The following is a 23,805-nucleotide window of genomic DNA, read 5'->3' as shown; positions in this document are numbered from 1 at the left end:
AACATCCAGCATCTCTGTGTAACAAGCATCAAATTTCAGATATTTCAGTCATTGTAAGAACCACAGATATTCCTACACATATTTAAATACCTTTTAGGGAGGTGATACATCCCTCTAGTAAGAACCACTTTTCTAACAACTAATGAACAAAAGCAAGAAACTCTAGATAGGAGAAGACAAAGAATAAAGATACATACATGTGTGGGGCGCCTGGGTGGCTCAGTTGGTTAAGCGCTGCCTTCGGCTCAGGTCATGATCCTGGAGTCCTAGGATCGAGTCCCGCATAGGGCTCCCTGCTCAGCGGGGAGTCTGCTTCTCCCTCTGACCCTCCCCCGTCTCATGCTCTCTCTCTCTCTCTCTCTATCTCATTCTCTCTCTCAAATAAATTAATAAAAAAAAATCTTTAAAAAAAAAAGATACATACATGTGTATAAATGTATATACATACGTGTGTATATATATACACACACACCCACATATATGCACACATAAAATTAAATTTATAAGAATAGACTAAGAATGTCTAACAAAAATGCTAATTGAGAACTCTTGATGAAGAATGCACAAAACAAGGGAAAATCTAATAGGAACTAAAAATATGGACAATCTTAGAAAACCAGGGGTAGGATGAGATTGGGGCAGAAAGTGTTCTGAAGGTCTCATGGAAGGAAGAAACTGGAGGGAGGTGAAATTATCTTAATATTTTTGTCTTGAGTTAAAAAGTAGTAAGGTGAAAATAGATTATGTTGGGGATGAAAACAGTGTATTTTGATGGGGGAAATAGTTATACCTTGTTCATAAGGAATGGTAGAGAAATGTATGTCTGATTTTGAGAAGGAAAAAGGAATGTGGAAGTATATATTCCTAAACATCTTGTGCAGAATTTAGTTAGAACTTGTGCTAGGTAAACTTCTGGTCTTGTTAGAAAGAGAGGCAACTACAAGAAATAATTTCAGATGAATGTAGTTGCTTACAGAACCTCTGTGAATGAGACTGTGTATCAACAGACATGAGACTGTCTTGGAAGAAAGATTTTTTTGTATTTGACTATACCCTTTTCTGGGGCTAGAGGACATTTTTTTATTGTATTGACTTTATTTACAACAGTTGTTGGAATATTAACTGAGAAAATACTTTCTTATGGATCTATATAGCAAAGCCTGTTTTTTGTTTTGTTTTTGTCAGAAGATAATTGTTAGTACAATATGGAAGTATGATAGGAATTTCAAATTCAGAGGGGAAAAAGGGAAACAAATGTAAAATAAATAATAAATTTTTAAAAATAATTAAGATGGAAGGGCAAAAATCCAAGTATATCCTACCCTAAATATGCATGGACTTAATTCTCTCATTAAAGAACTAACTTTCAAATTGGAGTGAGAAACAAAAGCTAGCCATTTATAATTATAACACTAATCAAAGTGATAAAGATTGAAAAAAGATAGGAAAACAGATATTAAGTGAAGATAAATAAGAAAGTGAGATTTAAAATTAATTAAAAGCAGTAAGAAGGCCACCTGGGTGACTCAGTCAGGTGTCTGCCTTTGGCCCAGGTCATGATCCTGGAGTCCTGGGATCAAACCCTGCATCGGGCTCTCTGCTCATCAGGGAGTCTGCTTGCCCCTCCCCCTGCTCTCTCTCTCTCTCTCAAAATAAATAAATAAAATCTTTTTTTTAAAAAAGGCAGTAAGATGAAAAAGAACATTATAAAATGAAAAAAGACCAATTTACAAAGAAACTGAGAGGTATAAACCTATATGCACACAAAAATATGGCAAACAAATATATAAAGGAAAAATCTATTAGAAATGCAAGGAGAGGGCACCTGGGTGGCTCAGTCGGTTAAGCGTCTGCCTTCGGCTCAGGTCATGATCCCAGTGTCCTGGGATCGAGCCCTGCATAGGGCTCCCTGCTCAATGGGGAGCCTGCCTCTCCCTCTTTCGCTCCCCCTGCTTGTTCTCTCTCTCTGTCAAATAAATGGATAAATAAAATCTTTAAAAAAAAAAATGCAAGGAGAAATTGGTGGGTGACTTTAATATGCTTCTCTCATTTTAGATATACCCAGCAGATTTTAAGATATAGACATAAATACAAAGAGTAATTAAATAATAGAATAAATACTTGATTCAGTACTATAGGTAAAATTTTATATTTCTTGAACAGATAACACCCACTTTTATGGGTGTATTCATAAAACATTTACAAAAAATCAGGAATGTACTTGGACATAAAGAAAACTTAAAAGATTTTATGTTTTTTAACCATAAGCAATAAAATTAGAATTAAATAATTTGAAAGGGTGCCAGATCAGTTTTGAAGTAAGAAATATACTTTTAGGTGAAAGAAGGTTTAAAAGAAAAAAATACAAGTTTTATATAAAATATAGGAAAAGAAAATGCTTTATTCTAAAATGTGTGGGATGTGGCTAAAGTGGTTACTGCTACCATTTTTAACGTAGAGACCAGAAATAAAAGGATTTGAAAAGAAATTTGAAAAAGAACGTAGTGAAACAAAGCATAAAAGTCTAAAAGGGATCAAAGTTAATTGTGTAAAATAGAATACCAAAAAAAGATTGTTGAAATTGATAAATGCATCTTTAATCTCCTTTGGAAAGCCAATAAAGTAGAAAAACCCTTATTTTTTTTTTTTTAAGATTTACTTATTAGAGAGTGCATGAGTGTGCAGTTCGGGGGAGGGGGCAGAGGGAGAGGATGAGAGAGAGAAGCAGACTGACTGCTGAGTGTGGGGCCACCACGAGGCTGGATCCCACAACCTTGAGACCATGACCTGAGCCAAAATCAAGAGTGGGACCTTTAACCGACTGAGTCACCAGGCATAGGTGCCCCGTCCCTCCTGATTTTGGTAAGGTAAAGAGAGAAAGCAAAAGTGAACAAATTGGGCACTTGATTCAAAGGGAGATTCAAATAATTACAAGAAAACTATATGTAGGTATGTAGCAAAAATTTGAAATTTTGGAGAATTAAAAGGTGATGAGTTACTGTTTACTTAATGTATCTGAGGAAGTTGAAGTGCTTGAAGTGGGACAAGGAAGAACAATGCAAGATAGTTTGTGATGCACAATCCTAAAAACGATTAGGAATTGGAGGTACAAGTTACTCCAGAAGAAGGTGATGAGGGATATAACTGACAGAAAGGGGAGTGACTGAATCCCTAGAATCTGTTTCCTCCAAATATTCAAGAGAGCTGTTTACTTAAGAGTAATAGACATGTGGAAAAGGAAACAGGCCTTTTTATTCTGACCAGGCACTTGATGACTCTTAAATGTGGGTAAGTGATTGATTCTAAAATGGGAAGCTAAGCCCTTGACTCTTAAATGAGACCTTTTTTTCCTGAATCTCTGTATATTTCACCCTATATCCAAGGGTAGTATCTTAAACCAGTGCTGTTTAGAAAGAGCCAATCTGGACAGTGTCAGAGGACAAGAGGACACTTCAGCATGTTTTCTCTTGTGCTTAAGCTGCTTTATCAGGGTAGAATCCTGGGCTCATCTACCCTCCAGGAGGGGTAACAAAAATGATAGCCAGATCTCTTTCCACTCTGGCCATCTTATCCATAGAACAAGAGATCTAAGGAGGTGGGGAAATGCCCCACATGCATGCATGCAGGAATTGTCAAGAGAAAGGCCTAGACCTCTTCTGAAAAGGCTGGCTCTTGGAAAATCTGCAGAAGGCCATAAAGGAGCCATTGTACACTATGGCAGAAGAACGGGGCCAAAGGAGTAATCCTTCATTTGATTAATGAGTAAATGAGGCCTACTGATGTAAAGTTATTTGTCTCCATGATATACATGGTCAATCTAGGACCAGAACCAGTCTTCTTGCCTTGCTGGCTGGTATTTTTCCTAGTATAGCACACTCATTTTGTCTCTGTCCAGTGGCCATGGTGAACTCTGGATTCCGACTTGGACTTCCAGTCTTAGTTCCAACACCAACAAGCTGTAAGATGTCGGGCAAGTTTCTTAACCCCTTTGTGCCCCAGTTTCCTCATATATCAAATGGGAATAATGATAGAGCCTACTTTCTCAGGACTTTGTGTTATATAATAGACTGAGAAAACAGGTAAAGTCTTAAAACAGTGCCAGGCATATCGTAGGAACTCAGTAGAGGTTGGCTATGTAATTTTTTTAAAAAAGGAACTTAGATTTTTTTGTATTCAAGATTTTGATTCCATTTGTTATTTATGAAGTGGCATAGTTGAAAATATGAGAACTAAAATTTAAATTAATTCTACTTTTTAAATTCAGATTGAATAAGATATAGCTGTGTTGGTAGTACAGTCAACTTATATGTTTTGATTGTGAATATTTTATCCTTTGGACTATACTTCATGTGTAGTAAAGACCTCTTTTAAAGCAAAGTTTTTCCAGAATAAAATGCATGCTACATGAAGATTGCTCTACCAGAGTTTCATATAATGTTTTATGGGACAGATAAGGATTTATTATCATAAGAGAATAATTAAAGGATGTTATTTTGTGAAGACTACTGAGTAATATTAAAATAGTACTTTATGTACTCCTTGCCCTGGTGCCCCATTGAATGCCTGCCTTTTCATAAGGTAACTACCCTTGCCCTGTGGCCCCAACTTAATTCATGCTAAAGTGTTAATGCATATTGAGTCCAGATACAGAATATTGGATCTGATTAGCTAGTTGTATGCAGTTGGTTTAGATGTTGACTGATTTTGCCTTTGACAAATTTAAATAAATAAAATTGATGTTGTTGCAGGATTTATTTTACACTGTTGCATTGTGCAGTGGCTAGTGTTGAAACACAATAGCTTTTACATTGAACTGCTTACAGAGTGATCTATAAAATCTTCCTAGATGTCTTTCTGTAACTGCTGTGATCAGCTAGGAATCATATGTTTTTGCAGGCAAGTTAATGGGTTAAAAGACGATGGAAACTGCCTTCTTGTAGAAGGTTTAAAAAGTGCACTTAAAACCACTTGATCAGGGGCACCTGGGTGGCTCAGTCGTTAAGCGTCTGCCTTCGGCTCAGGTCATGATCCCAGGGTCCTGGGATCGAGCCCCGCATTGGGCTCCCTGCTCTGTGGGAAGCCTGCTTCTCCCTCTCCCACTCCCCCTGCTTGTGTTCCCTCTCTCGCTGTGTCTCTCTGTCAAATAAATAAATAAAATCTTAAAAAAAAAAAAAACCACACTTGATCAGGGCATTTAGAATAAAGAATCAGTCATTTACAATTCAGCTTGTCTTTGAAAATATTGAAAAGCAGAGGTTCATAATAAAAGTATGTCTTATACATATGTATGTTATTTGTATATGTGTATTATTAGTTTGGTTTTAGTTCAGTGGTCCTCTTTATTCTGTGATTGAAAAGACCATGGAGAACAAAAAGTGACTAATTTTCTGATTTGCTCTTTTTTCATTTGCTTTAAATCTTTGAAAGAGTGAAACTATGAATCATAGTATCAGTAGTGTACAAATGGGAGTCTTGTAACTTAATTGGGAAAGAAAGGTAGGGCTGGAATCTGAAAATCTTGATTCTGGTTGCAGCCAAACACAAAAACACTGGGTTTGTTGGTTTCCTAAGCTTTTTAATAAATTGCCATCATCAAGAATTTGGTATAAATACATTTTATATTGATATTATTTCTTGTGGAGAAGTTTTCTGAAGTTTTTTATATGTTTACTTGGAAATTTTATTACCTCAGTTCTAGAATCTCTGAATATCACCCTATTCTCCACCACCACCATCTTGAGATTTTCATTGTGAGCATTAGAATTTATTGATTTTCATTTTTTCTCAAAGAGTTGTATTTTAAATGTATGCATTGTGAATGTTTAGAGTGTTTAAATATTGTTATTTTAATCTTAGTGTATTAATGAGTAGGAATATAAACAATAATCAATCTCTTAAAACTTTTTGAGATTGTCTTCTTAATTGCAAAAAAGAATTATAACTCTGTTACCAGAAGAAAATTACTTTAAAGTAGGATCATACGTTGGAATATGTCCTAGAATTCTAAATTTTATACCAGTAGTATATAATAAAATATTTAAGAAAAGTAAATCTAGCATAATCAAAATCTGAAGTTGTGCATATATTCTTATTTAGAGGTACCTTTCATGAAGGCAGGCAACTTGAATTGCTTCATACTAGAAAATTTAATGTACCACTCAATTACTATTCTTTAGCCCAGTTTAAAATAATAGATTGGGAGTAAGGTTTTAATGCAGTGTAACCTTTGGAACATTAGAAATAACCTCTTTCTTTCCACAGTGTACAGTAAGGATATCAGTTTTATCATACTTCATGTATATACTTATAATAACATTATTATACAATTATTTATACTTACTAAACTTATTACGTGAATACAGTGATTTCTTTTACTAAACTTACTCTAATATTAATTTAAAGATAATGCTATTGTCATAATATTTGAAAATATATACTTTGATTTTAAATCTTTCAGATGACCTCATTTTGCTTCTGGTGAAACACCCAACTTAGGAGTGTCTTAATAATTTTATACTATTTCATAAGATGGGTGTTGTGAAAGAATTTGAGGTGGTGGATATTGTGATAAAATTTTAGCTGTGCAGAGGTCCTTATTCTCACTTTCTTCTTTAACAGTTATGCCCTGCCTGTACAGCTGTGAAACAGTAGTGAAAATATTAGGACTTTATCTGAGGAATTGGAAAGGATTTCATAAAAAGACTATTATCTCTTCTTGTGATGCTGCCTCTTAGTGATAGTCATTGGCTTTTTCATTTATTATACAAAGCAGATTTTATATAGTAGGTGAAAATGTTCACAAAAACTAATTTACATACCCCTTCAAATCTCTTTTGGAGTAAGAGAGGATACAAATAAATAGTAATAAAACTAATTTGCATACTCTAAAATGTTGGTCTTAATGGTGCTGATGGAAGGTTTCCAATTTGTAGCAAAGCAATTTTTAAAAAAACAAATTATATTGAAATGTACTTTATTAAAAAAATATAATGCCAAAATAGAGTATTGGACGGATTTATCTTATCCCTATTTCTTTTGTTGATGACCAAATAATAGACCAGGATTCATGATTTTGTAAGTAGACTTTGATGATCTTGTCAGTTTTATACATCCCCAGTACTGTAGATGCAAATATATAGAGGACAGTAAGAGTTTTAATTTGGAATCATAGTCTTTAATGAATCTATTCCTTTTTTTCTGTTATCCAGGGAATTCTCAAAACATGGTTTGCAGACCTCCCATCTTAGAAATCATCTGTGATGCTTCATAAAATGTAAATTCCTGGGCCCCACGACAGAGCTACTGTCTTGGACCTGATACCAAAACCCTGTAGGTTTAGTAAGAATTCTAGATGATTTCTATGGGCATTGAGGTTTATTAACCAGAGCCCTAGAGCAGAAGTCAGCAAACCTTTTCTGAAATTGCTAGATAGTGAATATTTTCAGCTTTATGGTCTTTGATGCAACAATAGTTGGCACCTGAACAGTGTAGGGGTTAGGGGTGCCAACCCCCTCCCTCCTACAGTCAGAAATCCAAGTTTAACTTTGACTCCCCAAAAACTTAACTGCTGATAGCCTACTGTTGACCAGAAGCCTTACCAATAACATAAACAGTTGATTAACACATACTTTGTATGTTGCATGTATTACATACTGAGTTCTTACAATAAGCTAGAGAATAGAAAATGTTATTATGAAAATCATAAGGAAGAGAAAATAGGTTTACAGTATTATACTGTATTTATTGAAAAAAATCCAAAATAAAGACCCACTGCAGTTCAAACCTGTATTGTTCAAGGGTCGACTGTAACTACCTCTGCTATTGTAGGGCAAAAGCAGCACCAGTAATGCATAAACAAATGTGAATGGACTTGCACATCTATGACAGAATCAAGATTCTAGACAAATGGTTTTTTCTCTATGAATCTTTTCTAAGGCGCATTATCTCTGAAATCAGTTTTAATTATAGTTCCTGGGTGTTTATTTTTTGATAACTAAAGAAAATCCGTAACTAAAAGTACACTTCCTGGATATACATGTTACATGAATGGATATAAAACCTTTATTATATTTAGAGCCTTTTCTATGTTATCATCAAGGAGAGAGTGTGATTATCTTATTTGTAACTATATAATCTGCTTCTAATATTAGGTTCCTGTGGCTAGAGCAAGTATTCTTTGGCTAATTGGAGAAAACTGTGAACGAGTTCCTAAAATAGCCCCTGATGTTTTGAGGAAGATGGCTAAAAGTTTCACTAGTGAAGATGATCTGGTAAAACTGCAGATTTTAAATCTGGGAGCAAAATTGTATTTAACCAACTCCAAACAGGTAAGAATCTAAACCTTAGTCTACCTATATGACACCTGCTTTCCTCTTTATTCTGATGAAGCAGCTAAAGTCTATTCATGCATTAGTCTGTCCACTCAACAATCACTAGGTGTCTGTTTCCTTAAGGTTCTATATTAGAAGGTAGTGGTGCAGAGAAATGACATTCTGGTCTAGGAGGGGAGAAAAACATAACAATGAAATAGTATGCGGTAACCGCTGTAATAGAAGTATTAAGATACAGTGGAACTTCAGAGGAGAAAGTTATTGAAAGTCTGAAGTAGGACGAGGTGAGAGATGAAAGTTTTGTAAAGGATAAGACTTTTTTTTTAAAGAGATTTTATTTATTTATTTGAGAGAGAGCAAGCAGCGAGCGAGCGTGGGGGAGTGGGGGGGCAGAGGGAGAGGGAGAGGGAGGCTTCCCGCTGAGCAGGGAGTCTGAGGTGGGGCTCAATCCCAGGACCCTGGGATCACGACCTGAGCAGAGCTCAGGCAGAGCTTAACCGACTGAGCCACCCAGCGCCCCTAGAATAGGAAAAAAGGAGAGCAGTGAGAGTCATGAAACAGCTATGTTTGTTGTGAGTTTCTTGTTTATTGATAAAAACAGCATGTTAGCCTGACACTGTAAATCCATGTAGTATTGTGAAAGTCATTATAACACCTAGAATTGGGTACTCTAAATGTATTTAGCTTCTAGGTTATTATAAAATTAATACAAAATTAGAATGTTAATTCAGACCAAAAGTAGTTAGTCTTACACAACTAAATGAAAGTTCTGTTTGTTTTTGGCCCTCTTTGTAGCTATAAAGAAACAATAATGGAAAATAGTACTTTTCATTCAGAAATTGTGGAATGTATTCCATATCTTTTGAATATGAAGACAACATAGCTTGCACTCAGACATTTTTTTCTTGAGTTGTATTATTAAATGAAGTTTTGGAGCTCAACTTCTGAAGTGTTCTATTGTATATTTTAGAATGATACTTCTAGATAACCACAAATTGACTTCACCACCAACTGGTAAAAGCATAATGATGTTTAGAAAATATACCAAGTTTTCATATGCATTTTTATGTAACTCATTGTTTTTTAAATGCTTAAATATAAAAATAGGTGAGTGGCAGTGTCTATAGGGTTGTGCTCTGTTCTCCAGTTTCTCCTTTCTCAAGAAAAGGGGTTTTGAAAGAATTGGTAAAATAAGCATTAAAGAGTAATTTTTATCACCATCAACTTGACAGCGTTTTTAAGTTGTATGGCTCGTATCTGGATATGAGACAGAAACATAAATGATTTACTTGACCTAAATGTAAAAAATTGTTTTCTGTGCTTATTTACTTCAGCTATCTTTAAAACTGGATTAAGGAGACCAAGCCACAGTGCTCAGGGCTGGTTTGCCATGAAGTCCTGATACTTATTTGTAGATCTGAATTCCCTATGGTTTAGATACCTCAGTGAGCATTCCAGAATTGTTAATGAATTATTTAGTTATTGGGACCTGAGATCTAAATTAATTTTTATAAGATTTAGCACATTGTGCTCATTTGTTTTCTTGAGGAATAATTGAGTAATGAACTTCTTTAATACCTCAAAATATTTTTACCTGATATGAAAACTAATTTAAAAATAAGTCAACAGTCTGCTTTCAGTATATAGAGTTGGTTCCTGCTGAACTGACCCTCCCATAGAGAACAGCTATAAACTTTGGAAAAAATAAATAATAACTGTCCAAAGTCTCAGAAGAGTAAAGAAAAGCAGGAAGAGTCTGGAGGGGAATTAACACTTGGAAGAAGGGAGTGGTACAGAGTAAGTTTCCCCACTTTTATGGCTTTTATCCAGAGGACAGGCTACAATTGGCACTCTGCACAGGGCCTAAAACTCCAAAAGGAAACCTAAGGTCCTTCTGGCCTGAAGAAGTAGAGAACACAGTTCAGGAAAATGATAGATACTAGAAAATTAGGGAAGAATTCCATAAGGGAATGAGCCATATCGTGGAGCCTCAAGATCTGTGAATAACTCTGCTCCGGTCTCTGGCCGACCTTGAACCACACATGGTCAAGGTGGATTCAGAGCAGCACAGCTTAGAATAAAGATCTGAACTGAAATTTGAGCTGCACCAAAGAGACAAAGTTTGCACTTTGAACTCAACCATGTTAATTGTGTGCTAAAATAAATAAATAAAAATCAGTACTCTCAGGGCACCTGGGTGGCTCTGTCAGTTAAACATCAGACTCTCCATTTTGGCTCAGGTCATAATATGAGTCTCCTTTGATTGAGCCCCACATAGGGCTCTGCACTCAGCAGAGAGTCTGCTTGAGATTCTCTCCCCTGCCCCCACTTGCTCTCTTATGTGCGCTCTCTCTCAAATAAATCAGTCAATCTTAAAAAAAAAAATCAATACTCAAAGAGTGTGATGATGTCCAAGGCCTCTAAAATATAACATTCATAATGTCCAAAATACAATCCAAAATTATTCTATATAAGGAGAACCATAATGGGAAGTTATTGTTTAAAGGATATGGAGTTTCAATTTATGAATATATAAAAATTTTTGGAGATGGATGATGGTATTGGCTGTACAACACTGTGCTTGAACTGCATACCTAAAAATGGTTAAGATGGCAAATGTTACGTGTTTTATCTCACACACACACACACACACACACACACACACAAACAAAACACCAGGAAAATACCAGTTTTCAAGAAAATTGAAAGAACCAACAGAAACCAACTCTGAGGCGATCCAGATGTTGGAATTTGCGAATAAACACTTTGAAGCAGCTTTTTATAACTGGAGCCAGCAAATATAAAGGAAAATATTCTCACAATGGACAAAAAGATAAGAATTGTCGGTGGAGAAGTAGAAATTGTAAAAAAGAATCAAATGGAAGTATTCTAGAACTGAAAAATATAGTACCTAAAAAAAAAATCAACATCTTGTTTATCATTTGTATTATATATTCTTCAACATTTTAATATTTTTCTTTTTGGATATGCATATATAAAGCTGCTTCATACAGTTTTTTTTTAAAAAACATGGTTAATACTCTTTAGGTGGACCATTTCAATGAGCTTTAATTTTCTAACTTGGTTATTTCAGATGGAAATTTGTATTTGGAAAGCAATTTAACTGTGTGTGATGACTATCTTAAAACTATTTGGTGTCAGTTACTGGAGGGAAGGTAGTGATTGAGAGTACTACAGGCTCTCGTATTAGACTGTCTGGCTGCAAATCCTGTTTTACCATTTACTAGGTACATGATTTTGGACAAATTATATAACCTATCTAAGACTTATTTTTCTTATCTGTAAGTTGGGAATTATAATAAATAGTTCTTTATAATGCAGTATAAATGTTCTTAAAAATCATCATGCTTTACAAAATTGCACAATACTAGAGGGACAACACTCAAAAACTTCACTGATGATAAATTAAAAAGAACCTAATAAAAACAGGAGCACAGTTTTACACATGTTAAATGGTTAAGAAATATATAAATAATACAGTGAATATAGCTCTTTCCCTTGGAAAAGACCTGACGTGGAAATGGGTGTTGAAAAGGCTGTATTTGTTAGTTACATAGTGGAAGAAGGATTAATCTGAAATTGGATGGAAAGTTGTACCACTGATAACACATGTAGTGATCTGAGGTAGATGTTTGAGGTTGGTATGTTTTGTAATTCCTACAAAGCCCAGTTCAGCTGGTAGCCATTTTCTGCCTTCATCTAGTATTGCAGACAAAATTATGCCCAAGCAAACACAAAATTCATATTATGCAACTGAATTGGAACAAATGCACATTTTCAGAATAATTGCTAGAGCACAAGTACCGTATCTACCTCACAAAATTATTATAAAGATCAAAGGAGACAATCCATGTAAAGTGTTAGGATTTCCTGGATCATAATAATGCCTATTCCGTGTTAGTTATTATGCTCTTTTTGTACCCCTAGCTTACACTGCTAACCAGCTGCTGGATTATTCTTAGAGAATATCATTGTTTATAGTAAGGGAATTAGTCCCATTAGTGAGAATTTATTCTCATTAGGAAGAACACTCCATTTTGGTTTACCCTACTGAGAAAAGGGTGCTGAAAATCCCTCCTTTTATGAAGAAAAACATGGTTAGATATGATTATCAAGAGTAGAAAATGCTATTACAATACTCATACAAAGAGTAATTTCACTGTTATACAGGGGAGACGCTGAAGGACTTTGAAATCAGTTGAAGTTGCTGAAGCTCTACAGCTCTTAAGACAGTGTAAAGGTTGAGCATGACTTCCTTGAAATAGTCTACTGAGGTCTGAGACAGAAAACTAGGAGTTGATTAAACTGGTTAATAGTGGCTGTAAATTAATAATGGGTGCATTTGTTTTTAAACTTCCTGTAATCTTTTAAATGTAGTGATGAGTAATATATGTTAGTGTTTTGCTTAGCTCATGTTTTTCTTTTTAATTATGAAATAATGCGAACCTATAGAAAAGTGCAAAATAGTATGAATAGATATATAACTACCACTAAGGTTAAGTCAGTGTTTTTGCCATAATTGTTTTTTTTTAAGGGAGTGTAATAATAAAAGTAAAACCTCGAGTTCCTGTTCATACCTTATTTTCCTCCCCATTGGTAGCTACTGTCATATTGGTGGTGTGCTTTGGTCATGGGTGGTTTTACGTGCTTACTACATGAGTATATGTCTGTAAAGTACGTCACTGGTTTGTGGGTTTTGGTATTTTGCTTGCATACTCTTGTAACCTACTTTTTTCACTTAATACCATGTTTTTAAAATATTGACATGTATAAATATAATTTCATTTATTTTAAGTAACTATCTCATTTTCTGTGAGACAGGTTTCTACTTTTCTGCTACTAGAAAAGAGAGTGATTCATTGAGTATCCTTAATACTTGTATTTTCTTTGTATTGCTTTTTGGACTTTTTGGTTCTTAGTAAGAAATTTTATAAATCACAGTTATATTTTGGAGATCCTTCCTGAAGTTATAAACAAATTCTCTCTTGGGGTGTCTGAGTGGCTCATTCAGTTGAGCATCTGACTCTTGGTTTTGGCTCAAGTCACGATCTCAGGGTCCTGGGATTGATCCCCGCTTCGGGCTCTGCGCTCAGCATGAAGTCTGCTTGAGATTCTCTCTCTCTCTCCATCTGTCTCTCCCTCCAACTCACACTCTAAATAAATAAAATCTTAAAAACAGAACAAAACAAAAAAACAACCCACAAATTCTCTCTTGCCCTGTGATTCAAGTCTTTGAGAAATGTGTCTCTGCCCCCAGCATGACTTAACATGACAGCAAAAGGGGCTCAAGCTCTATGAAGTGATAATTGCTACCCTTTCTTTTCTTTTTTTTTTTTTTTACCCTCTTGATATATTTTCTTGGCATTAAAAAACTCAAGCAAATATAGCATATAAAGAAAGAACTTACAGAAAACTTTTCAAGTGGATAAAAATATGGATACTGTTAAATTCAGGAAATTTTATCCAAGTCACATAAAGAATCCTGGTTAGTCATAAAATGATGAAATTGATTACATGGATCACTGGTACTGCTTAGATATTTCCCTCTGGTGTAGGTTAAGAATTCTGTGTAGCTTTCTTTCATTTACCAAACCATTTGCCAATATCCTTCTTTTTCAAAGTAACAACTGTGTGGAATCAATATTAATCTTCGCTGTGCTAAATGCTAAATTCTGTGTACTTTTTTATTTTCCTTAAATTAAAGAGTATGTCGCAGTGGATAAAGAAGATGTGGTCCATATATACAATGGAATATTACTCAGCCATCAGAAGGGATGAATACCCAGCTTTTACATCAACATGGTTGGGACTGGAGGAGATTATGCTAAGTGAAATAAGTCAAATAGAGAAAGTCAATTATCATATGATTTCACTTATTTGTGGAACATAAGGAATAGCATGGAGGACAATATGAGAAGGAAAGGAAAAACGAAGGGGGGGAAATCGGAGGGAGAAACAAACCATGAGAGACTATGGACTCTGAGAAACAAACTGAGGGTTTTAGAGGGGAGGGGGTGGGGGGATGGGTTGGCCTGGTGATGGGTATTAAGGAGGGCAAGTACTGCATGGAGCACTCAGTGTTATACGGAAACAATGAATCGTGGATCCCTACATCAAAAACTAATGATGTATGGTGACTAACATAACATAATAAAATTAAATTAAATTAAAAAAATAAAGAGTATATCTCAGCCGATTTTAGGACTATATTTTAAGATACCTTTTATTATTTTGTGCTGACTTAATAAATATTTGAAGAAAGCTCTGGTTTGAGCAAATATGTACCAGTTTATTAGTTGTCAGAGTGTTTAGGTAGAAATATGCCCGTATTTTGAGAAGTTTTTTTAAATAATGAATTTTAAAATTTTTATGTAGCATTCCCCGAAGTTCATTTTCCTATGTCCCAGTGACTTAGAGTCAGTCCGAAAGGAATGTTAATTGGGGTAGTGTCTGGGTAGCATTAGCTGTTAGTTGATACCAGTCATAATCCTTTAAATTTAAGCAGAAAAAAATAATCTGAAATCAAAATTTAACAAACAGTTCTATAAGATATTGTTTCTGTTATTTAGGTACATTGTATTCTCTTTGTCTTTTATAATTTTATGAGTAAAACCTATTTAAGAGTACTATTTAATGTCCCATCTGGTTTTAGATTGAGTCTTTGGTTATATTAAAATGCCCGTGATTATTTACTTGACCATTGTTTACTTTCTTTGTCACTGTTGCCCAGGACAGACTTAATACATGTCTGTTGTCTCTGTCCTATCCAGTTTGGGATTTGCCCCAAATTTTTCATTTTTGTCATTAATAGTTGTGTTAAAGTAGGACAGAGTTTGTAGACCTCCATATTGTACTTTTAACCTCTGCTGTGGTTTTGTCTAATGACATGGAAACAAAAGTGCAACGAACAGAGATTTCATTTTAATATGTAAGACATTTAAATCAGAAAGACTTTTCCCAACCTTTTTGAGATGTAACATAAGTAATTTCTCTTTTAGAGCATCATTCAGAATGTGTGCTGGTAAAATGAAGTGTGCCCTGACAGCGCTAGTAGGAAAAAACTAAATCCTTCCTTTTCTCAATGGTGGTGAGATAAGTGTTGAAGTGTTTCATCTGCTGGCAACTTGTACCAGCAGGTTGTGCTATGGCCTGTGCAAAGCATGAAGCTCCCAAGCTGTCAGTGGATGGAGTAAAAGGAAGACATGGAAAGTTTGGGGTTGGTTGTAGATGAAATACGTGCAGGAGACAGTCCTGCCATAGATCATTAGGGAGTGGTCAGTTCTTTCGTTATTTATTGTGCAGTGTAAATCTAAAGCCTATTTATATTATTATTTGGTAGTTCTTCCTTTATCTTCTTATAAACCCAGCAGCAATCAGTTCTTAAAAATCGAAGTGTATACTTACTGAAGTACTGAATTTCTTTCTTGGTACTTAGTATGCACAAAATGTTTATCAGTATTTACCATCCACTATGAGAACTGCAGTGATATCACTGACCACACAACCACCAAAAGATAAAATGTATCTGCTAAAAAAAGCATCAGCATCTATTTAAAAAGCCTAAGAGTTATTTTAAGAAGATTGTGTCTCAAGATCACAAATATATACAGGTACAGAAGATGTTTACATGTCTCTCTGTGATACAAGATCTCATTTAGATAATTTTTAAAAAATTAATTTTCTTCATTTTATATTCCAAGTTCTCTTTTGCACATATGAAAAATGAAGCAGTAACTGTTAATATATTGGCTCCATTAGCAGAAAAAGGACCTAAACAATGCTAGTTTTCAAATAAAAAATCAGTTAATTCCAATAATAGGTTGACTTTTTTCACTCAAAGCTTTTATATGTTTTTTCTATCAGTGCTATAAATGGAATCAAAGCTTTTGGAAGTTTATTCTTTCAGAAGTGCTGTAAATGCTCTTGTAAATTTAAAAGGTCAACATGGAAGATAAAATTACTTGGTTTTGCTAAAAATGTTGTCATGGTAAAATCAATTTCTTATTAAATTAAGAAAACTATGAAAGAGAAGCATTTTGAGAATTAGTTGTGCACGCAAACCATCTCTGTTCTGTCTACTGAAATAAAACTGTAATGGCCAAATATACTGATATTTGATATATATAGTTTAATTGAACTACAGAATTCTTGTCATGAAGCTAATACTGAAAAAAATACTTAAGCATGACAGCATACACTCTTGTACACAACATTTTTGCTGCATGTTACCACATGGATCCTAGAAACATGATTTTGTGAAAAACTGCTTTGTAAATTAACCTAAGTGTCCTATGTTGGCTTTTTTTTTTTTTTTTTACCAGGGGAGGGGATGGGAGTAAGCAGAACTTCTCTTTGTTAGATTTTGATTCAGAATCAGTTGGAAATCTTTAAAGTGTTTACCAAATTGAGTACCAAAAACCTTCGACTTTTGAAAATTTTAGCAAATGGCAATTCTTGGAAACAAATCTTGCAAGCAAGGAGTTATTGAAATTTATCCCTTCAAGTTAAGTGTTAAGACCTCAAGATTTATTTTTGAAGTTCTGTCATTTGCAGTATCTCAACTAATATAAAGACTTTTTTGATGGAGCTCCTATTTTGTATTGGAGTGAAATGAAATTGAGAAGGTAATTGATTTTGCATTTTCTAAATTTGGTGAAATATTTTAAAAAGTATAAATAGAGAATGACTTAAAGTTTCATCTCATAAAAATAATTATCAAAAAAAAAGATTGGAGGGGTAAAAGTTAAGTATCTAGGCTTGATATTTTTACAGATATCAGCATGAAAGAAAGCAACGATAGAATATCGTTCTATCAACAGGATTTTCTTTATGCTTACCAGATTGTTTATGTAAAGAGGGTGTTTTCTTCATTAAAAATATTATGGTCTATAGAAAGGAGTAAGTTGAAAATGTCAAGAATTTCATAATTATTGATCATAAATTCAGTTTTGAAAAGGATTGTGGGTAGTCTTATTTTTTTTTTAAATTTCAAGGTAAGACCATATTAAAATATGTTCTTCAGGGGTGCCTGGGTGGCTCAGTCATTAAGCGTCTGCCTTCGGCTCGGGTTATGATCCCGGGGTCCTGGGATCAAGCCCCGCATTGGGCTCCCTGCTCGGCCGGAGGCCTGCTTCTCCCTCTCCCATTGCCCCTGCTTGTGTTCCCTCTTTGGCTGCCTCTCTCTGTCAAATTAAAAACAATAAAAAAATAAAAATAATTAAATAAAATATGTTCTTCAGAGAAATACCAATGACTTAGTACTACAGGTAGATACTCCTAAGAAACTGATTAAAGTATATGAATGTATGGTGGATCATTATTTGCTTATACTTTTAATGCATCATTATACATAGATAGGTTTTTATCTTTTAGAAAGAATTTTCATTTTGAAAATGGATGTTTAATAGAACTATTTTTATAAGCCCACCAATATGATCAAACAAGTTTACATACTTGCATACTTTAAAAATTACAAAATTTTAATTGCTTAAAATTCCCAACTCTCAATAGTGTCTGTTAATATATTGAAATAGTTTAATTTCCTAAAAATTAATTTTGGGGATCAGAAATAGAAGCTGTATCACTCCACTAGCTCAAAAAAAAAAAATCATTTAGTCACTGTATCGTACACCTGAAATTAATATAACACTGTATGTTAGCTATACTGGAATTAAAATTTTTAGGAAATCATTGTAATGAACAGACTTATTTTATTTCTCTGATTTATTTTAATTTCATCTTCTAAATCACCACACTCAGATGGACTTCAGAATTACGCTGGTTGTAAATTCTCACTGTGCATTTGAGAAAACTGGCGGTTAGTGTATTTCCCAGGCTGTCTCAGAAAGCTAATAACCTAGTCCAGCACACCACACTTTGTTTTGAGCTGCATTCCTCATTTGGTGAATATTTTGCTAATTGTCTTTAAAAATGAATCATAGAATTTTTCTTATCTGTAGTTGAACCAACATAGTCTAGTAACTAGAGAATAGCAGTTATTGGTAACCAAATTCACAATAGCTCTATTAACATTTTTCCCTTGTATTTTTTATGGTTCTACTTTATTGGAACTAGGTTAATGCTTTATAAATACATTGTTACTGCAAGAAGGTTGCTTTCTATCCAAATCAATTATCTTAACCAATTATTACTGTAAGAGAGTTTACCACACCATTTGTGTACTTTGACTTACTGTTCTAGAATTGTCTTTAGCTCTGCCTGACTTGATTGATTTTATTTTGTGTCCGTTTCTAATGTCTATAAATTGTTGTAATGTAGATGTTTATTTTATCCATGTATTATGAATCCTATTTAATTTATAGCTACAATTGTATTTGTGTAACCTAAATTAAAGCTATGCTTTTTCAGTAAAATAACTGGGGTTTAAAATAACTATTTTGATAACATTTCGATTTTGGTTTAATTACTATTAAAATTATCTCAATATATGTTAATGTAGTACATTCAAAAATTGACTTTGGAAATCTTATTACAGTGTAAAAGCTACTATAATAAGTTGCTGCCTTACATAAATAAATAAATGACCAATATTACTAGAGGCTATAAGCAGCATGGGAAAAAAAATGGAAGGAGTCTTTTATCCTGGTTTTTAGAGGGCATCAGCAGCTTGCTTTTATGAAAAAGTAACAGCTAAATGCACTGCAAATAATTTGCAGTAATCCAGTTCAGTGATTCATGTGTCTGCTTTAATGGGTCATAATTCAGGGTAAAGTAACTGAGTGCAGTCAGAGTGCAGACACTGCTTATGCCAGGGACAGTATCTCTTCATAAAACACATCTCGGGAGAAGCAGTTTGCCAGCCCCCTAATACTCTCTGATGTTTTGATGTCCTGCATATTTTTCCGATTAAGTTTTGAGTGCCATGTTTTTAGTTGTATTTCCACATTCATTATTCTCACGTAGACCCTTCAGCGGGTTTGCCATATATGATTATTTTTTTAATGATGCCTTTCTTTCCACTTCAGCAGTTTAATAATCTAGCACATGGCTGCTTCTCAGTACTCAGCATTCACCTCCCCAATACCGAAGAGGACATGTGCTTTGGCTTCAAAATTCCATTTGCAGCGTTAGAAATGCATATTCCCTACGGAACAACATTTGTTTGACATAACCATTCATTTTTATTACCTCTTTAAATATGTTTATCCAGAGTTATCAATAATCATAAATAACTGTATTCTCATCTTGTTCTGTTTTTTTCCAACAGACAAAATTGCTTACCCAGTACATATTAAATCTCGGCAAGTATGATCAAAACTATGACATCAGAGACCGTACAAGATTTATTAGGCAGCTTATTGTTCCGAATGAGAAGAGTGGAGCTTTAAGTAAATATGCCAAAAAAATATTCCTAGCACAAAAACCTGCACCACTGCTTGAATCTCCTTTTAAAGGTATTATTAGAATACAACTGCAAAATATATTACCTAAAAAGTTATGACAATGTTCCCCATTTCTAATATGTTTAAAATTTATCTGTTAAAAAATGTAAATGATTAACCTGTATAATTGTATAAAAACAGTATGCTTTCTACTCACTTACCTGTTCTCCAGAGCAACCTTTCTATTAAAGTTTATATTTTTATATACCTTATTTACCTAAATAATTTCATTCTTCTGATTTTATTTTTATTCTTACTAAACAGTTTAGATTACTTAGAATAATAGATTAAAGCTGTGTTGTTCTAATATACATTGACTTCATTTCTATTTTAAATAGCTTTATTTAATAAGGAATCTAATTTTTACCTTAATAGTGAGTTTTTACTAATTAAATATTCTATGTATACTAACAAAACTTTCTAGGAAGAATTATTTCATAAAAATATCCCTTTAAATTTGTTTTTCAAAGATGGAAGTTGACTTATTTTTCCCAGCTTTTTAGAAAGAGTAATTATTTTATCAATTTAACAAGTAGCCATTAAAATTAGGATCAAACAATTATATACCTTGGTTTTCATATTGTTTCTTATTTAATTGCTGGTGATAAAAAACAGTTCAGTTTTGTAGAAAAACTATTAAAATTCTGGATGTGTTTGTGCTAAGACATGTATATGGATTGTTTAACTGTGCTGTCATTCTTAATATTCACAGTAAAGTAATTTTTAGAGAAGCTACATTTCAGAGCAACACCTCTAAACACACTGACTGATTAGCTTTTTTATTGACCATTATGGGAGAGATTATTGTAATCTATGGACTGAAATCAGTTTTTTGACCTATGAAGAGCTTCCTAGTTTATATTTATTCCTTGACATTTGAGGTAATATGCCAATTACCTTGAGCTCTGATTAGTATTGTTCTCTCTTATATTCAGCTCATATTGTTTATTTTATATTTTCCTCTCTTTTAATAGATAGGGATCATTTCCAGCTTGGCACTTTATCTCATACTCTCAACACTAAAGCTACCGGCTACCTGGAATTATCTAATTGGCCAGAGGTGGCGCCGGACCCATCAGTTCGAAACGTAGAAGTAATAGAGTTGGTAAGTTGACCTTTCTGAAATTAATTTTGTCAAGCAGTGGGAGATTCTAGAATAACTATTGTTTTTATAAAAGCTTTTTTGGGGGGTTGAAAATTGAAAATTGTTCTGGTATTTCTAAATGTAATGTGTTAGACCTATCTCGCTGTTATGGGAACTGAATATTGCAGTATTCCTGTGTCATTGTACATGTACTGTTCCTTTTCTTCAAGGAAATAGAGAATTGAATTCTCTGCATCAGTGCCACCCACATTTTCGGTATTGCATTTTTAGCAGTGTAGATTCAATTTCTAAGGTATTTAGTGTCATTGGATTGAGCTTTTTCTACCTTGTTTAGAGATTCACAAGCTTCCTGTCAATATTTTTCTAAATAATTTTTGCTGTTCTCTTCCAGAAAAACCATACAAAGTGTTCTTCTGGATTTTCTGATGAACCTGTTTTAAGTGAAGTCTAACTATAAATAGGTTGCATTGTGTACGAAAAATGTCCTTAGACAAGGTCATAACTAACATGAATAATATGTTGCTTTCACATTAAAAAAAAAAAAAGCTCTCTAAATAAATACTCTTTTCCTAGATCTTTAAAAAAAAAAAAGTGCTGGCTATTAAAATAAAAGAATTAATGTTCTTTTCTAATATTTTTCTTTCCTATATGAACAAGAAAAGTAAAGAGAAGGGTCTTCTGATTGTCTTTAGAAATTGATTATATGAAATATATCCCAAACTTTTTAAAGTAGAATTAATAAAAAAGAACAATTAGGTATTACATTCTGGGTGCTTTTCTGGTAGAAAAGATGTATTGAACCAGGATTCAGATAACCAGAGTTCTTTACCACTAATTCCTCTAGGAAAGTCAGTTAACTTCCTTGCCTATTAAATTTTCCATATAAAATGGAAGGAAGTCTTTATTACTTTAAATAGAAGAGTTTCTATAATGGGCCTAGCCATATAATTTGGTCCTTTTGAGAAATGTGTTTCTCTTAACTACTCAAACTTGTCCTGGCTTTGAAGCATGGCCAGAAACAATAATAACTCTTATTGGCTCCATTTAGCAAACCCTGGTAGTGTACTTTGATAATGTTTTACACACATTATCTTGTTTAAACCTCATAATAATTGTAAATGATGGTTATTTTTATTCCCATTTTACAGATGAGGAAACCAGGGTTCAGAGAACTTAAGTAAGTTGCCCAAGCTCAGTGGGCAAGTTAGTTACCTAGTTAGTAAGTGATGGAACCGGGGTTCCAACCCAGTTCAGAATCCATTGTTCATGCTGTTACTTAACTGCATTTTATTATGTAACATGAGGAGAGGAAGCTTGAACTTGTTTGCAGATCTGTGCTATTCTTAGTACTTAGCACTGTCATTTTTATGTTGTGACAAATTATTTCTATTTAGAGGGGATTTAAAGAAATGTAAAATTTGTTAAAACTAATTATATGTCCATTCCTCTTTGACACTGAGTTTGTTGTTTTCACTCTTAAAGTACTCTTCAAAGATTGGCTTATTTGTGCAACTTTGTGTCAGATGCTAGAATACAAAGAAATGTTCTTTGTTATGATTCTTTCCATAGATTTAAACTCTCTCCTAATTTCTTACTATGCCTGCTCATTGTTTTTATGGTCCTGTCCTTTTCCATTATTGGGTACTTGATATTTTGGCACACATACAAACATCCTTTTATCTTCCCCCCACTTCTACCCTATCCTTCCTCCTTGCTGCCCCATTCCACCAAAAAATAAATAAATAAAAATAAAAACAGTTTATCTTCCCAGAAATTGATAGCAATGCTATGCAGTTTAATTTGGTTTCAGCAGTATCCTTGTATTGGCTGATGGATTGGTTGGTTGGCTGTCTTCTTCCATTGTCTTGTGCTCTTCTAAGCATAACTACCTTATAGGGACAGTGCCTAGATAACCTATTTTCTTATGTTCATTTCACCTATCCAGTTCAGCAGAGACAAATTGATTTCTTTTTCATTTTGCTGACTGCATTCTAGAAATTAATAATTGGTAACTTATTATGGAGAATAATTAAAACTGATGGAAACTGGTTGAAGAAAACTGTCACTATCTATTGATACTATACAAAAACAGCTTTTTTTTTTTTTTTAAGATTTTATTTATTTATTTGACAGAGAGAGACACAGCGAGAGAGGGAACACAAGCAGGGGGAGTGGGAGAGGGAGAAGCAGGCTCCCCGCAGAGCAGGGAGCCCGATGCGGGACTCGATCCCAGGACCCTGGGATCATGACCTGAGCCGAAGGCAGTCGCTTAACCAACTGAGCCACCCAGGCGCCCTACAAAAACAGTTTTAATCTACTGGTTTCTAGACATTTTGGCTTAAAATTATACTGGAAGAGACATAATTAAGTATGAAAATAATATAGTTTTAATATCAAATGCAGCTGCAACAGTGGAGAAAGTAGTGTTCCGTACAGTCTTTCTTGCCTCTCATTCTACCACCCCTTCTGCAAAATCACATCAGTGCATTTCATGCATATAATACACTGTTTTCCTAGTTTTACCATAAAGTGATATAGGGTCCCATCTCATTATTATGAAATATAACCTTAGTTAAGAAAAATGCCTAGGTTTAGGTAATCTGATAGGGAACCTAGTTAGATTGACAGTAGAAGTCACTTAGGATTGCACACTACCACTTCCAGGATATTGGATGTAACTTATATTTTTATATTATGATACCAATAGGTTTTGAAGATCCTTTAGAAATTTTTTGCCTAGTTCTAGAAAATCCTGCCCCTTTAGAGAAAGCCTGTCTTTTGCATATGAAATGTATTTGCTTTTATAAACACATCTTTTGACATTTTATTCCTCCCAGGACCTTTCAAATTAGTCCTTCACTATTTTCTTCCTCTTCTCTTTCTCTGTTATTTCTTTTGCTTAGAATGATAGAACTATCATAGTCATAAAGGACTATAAAAAAGTTAA

The 23,805-nt window shown here is 34.0% G+C and overlaps 1 protein-coding gene across 2 annotated transcripts in view; it reads left to right on the top strand.

Annotated features, from left to right (window-relative positions):
• Positions 1 to 23,805, top strand: part of AP3B1 (adaptor related protein complex 3 subunit beta 1) — a 263,265-nt gene that overhangs the window by 138,007 nt on the left and 101,453 nt on the right. For both annotated transcript variants that reach the window (XM_035014705.1, XM_035014707.1), the window contains exons 15-17: positions 8,151 to 8,327; positions 19,579 to 19,765; positions 20,728 to 20,858. In XM_035014705.1, coding sequence (XP_034870596.1) covers positions 8,151 to 8,327; positions 19,579 to 19,765; positions 20,728 to 20,858 — 495 coding nt within the window. The remainder of the gene's footprint in view (positions 1 to 8,150; positions 8,328 to 19,578; positions 19,766 to 20,727; positions 20,859 to 23,805) is intronic.

The sequence above is a fragment of the Mirounga leonina genome, unplaced genomic scaffold (assembly GCF_011800145.1).
Source record: "Mirounga leonina isolate KUSES-001 unplaced genomic scaffold, KU_Mleo_1.0 Mir_168, whole genome shotgun sequence".
In the NCBI taxonomy this organism is placed as follows: domain Eukaryota; kingdom Metazoa; phylum Chordata; class Mammalia; order Carnivora; family Phocidae; genus Mirounga; species Mirounga leonina.
The sequence above is the reverse complement of the archived record's forward strand: the minus strand, read 5'-3'. Positions and strand labels throughout refer to the sequence as shown.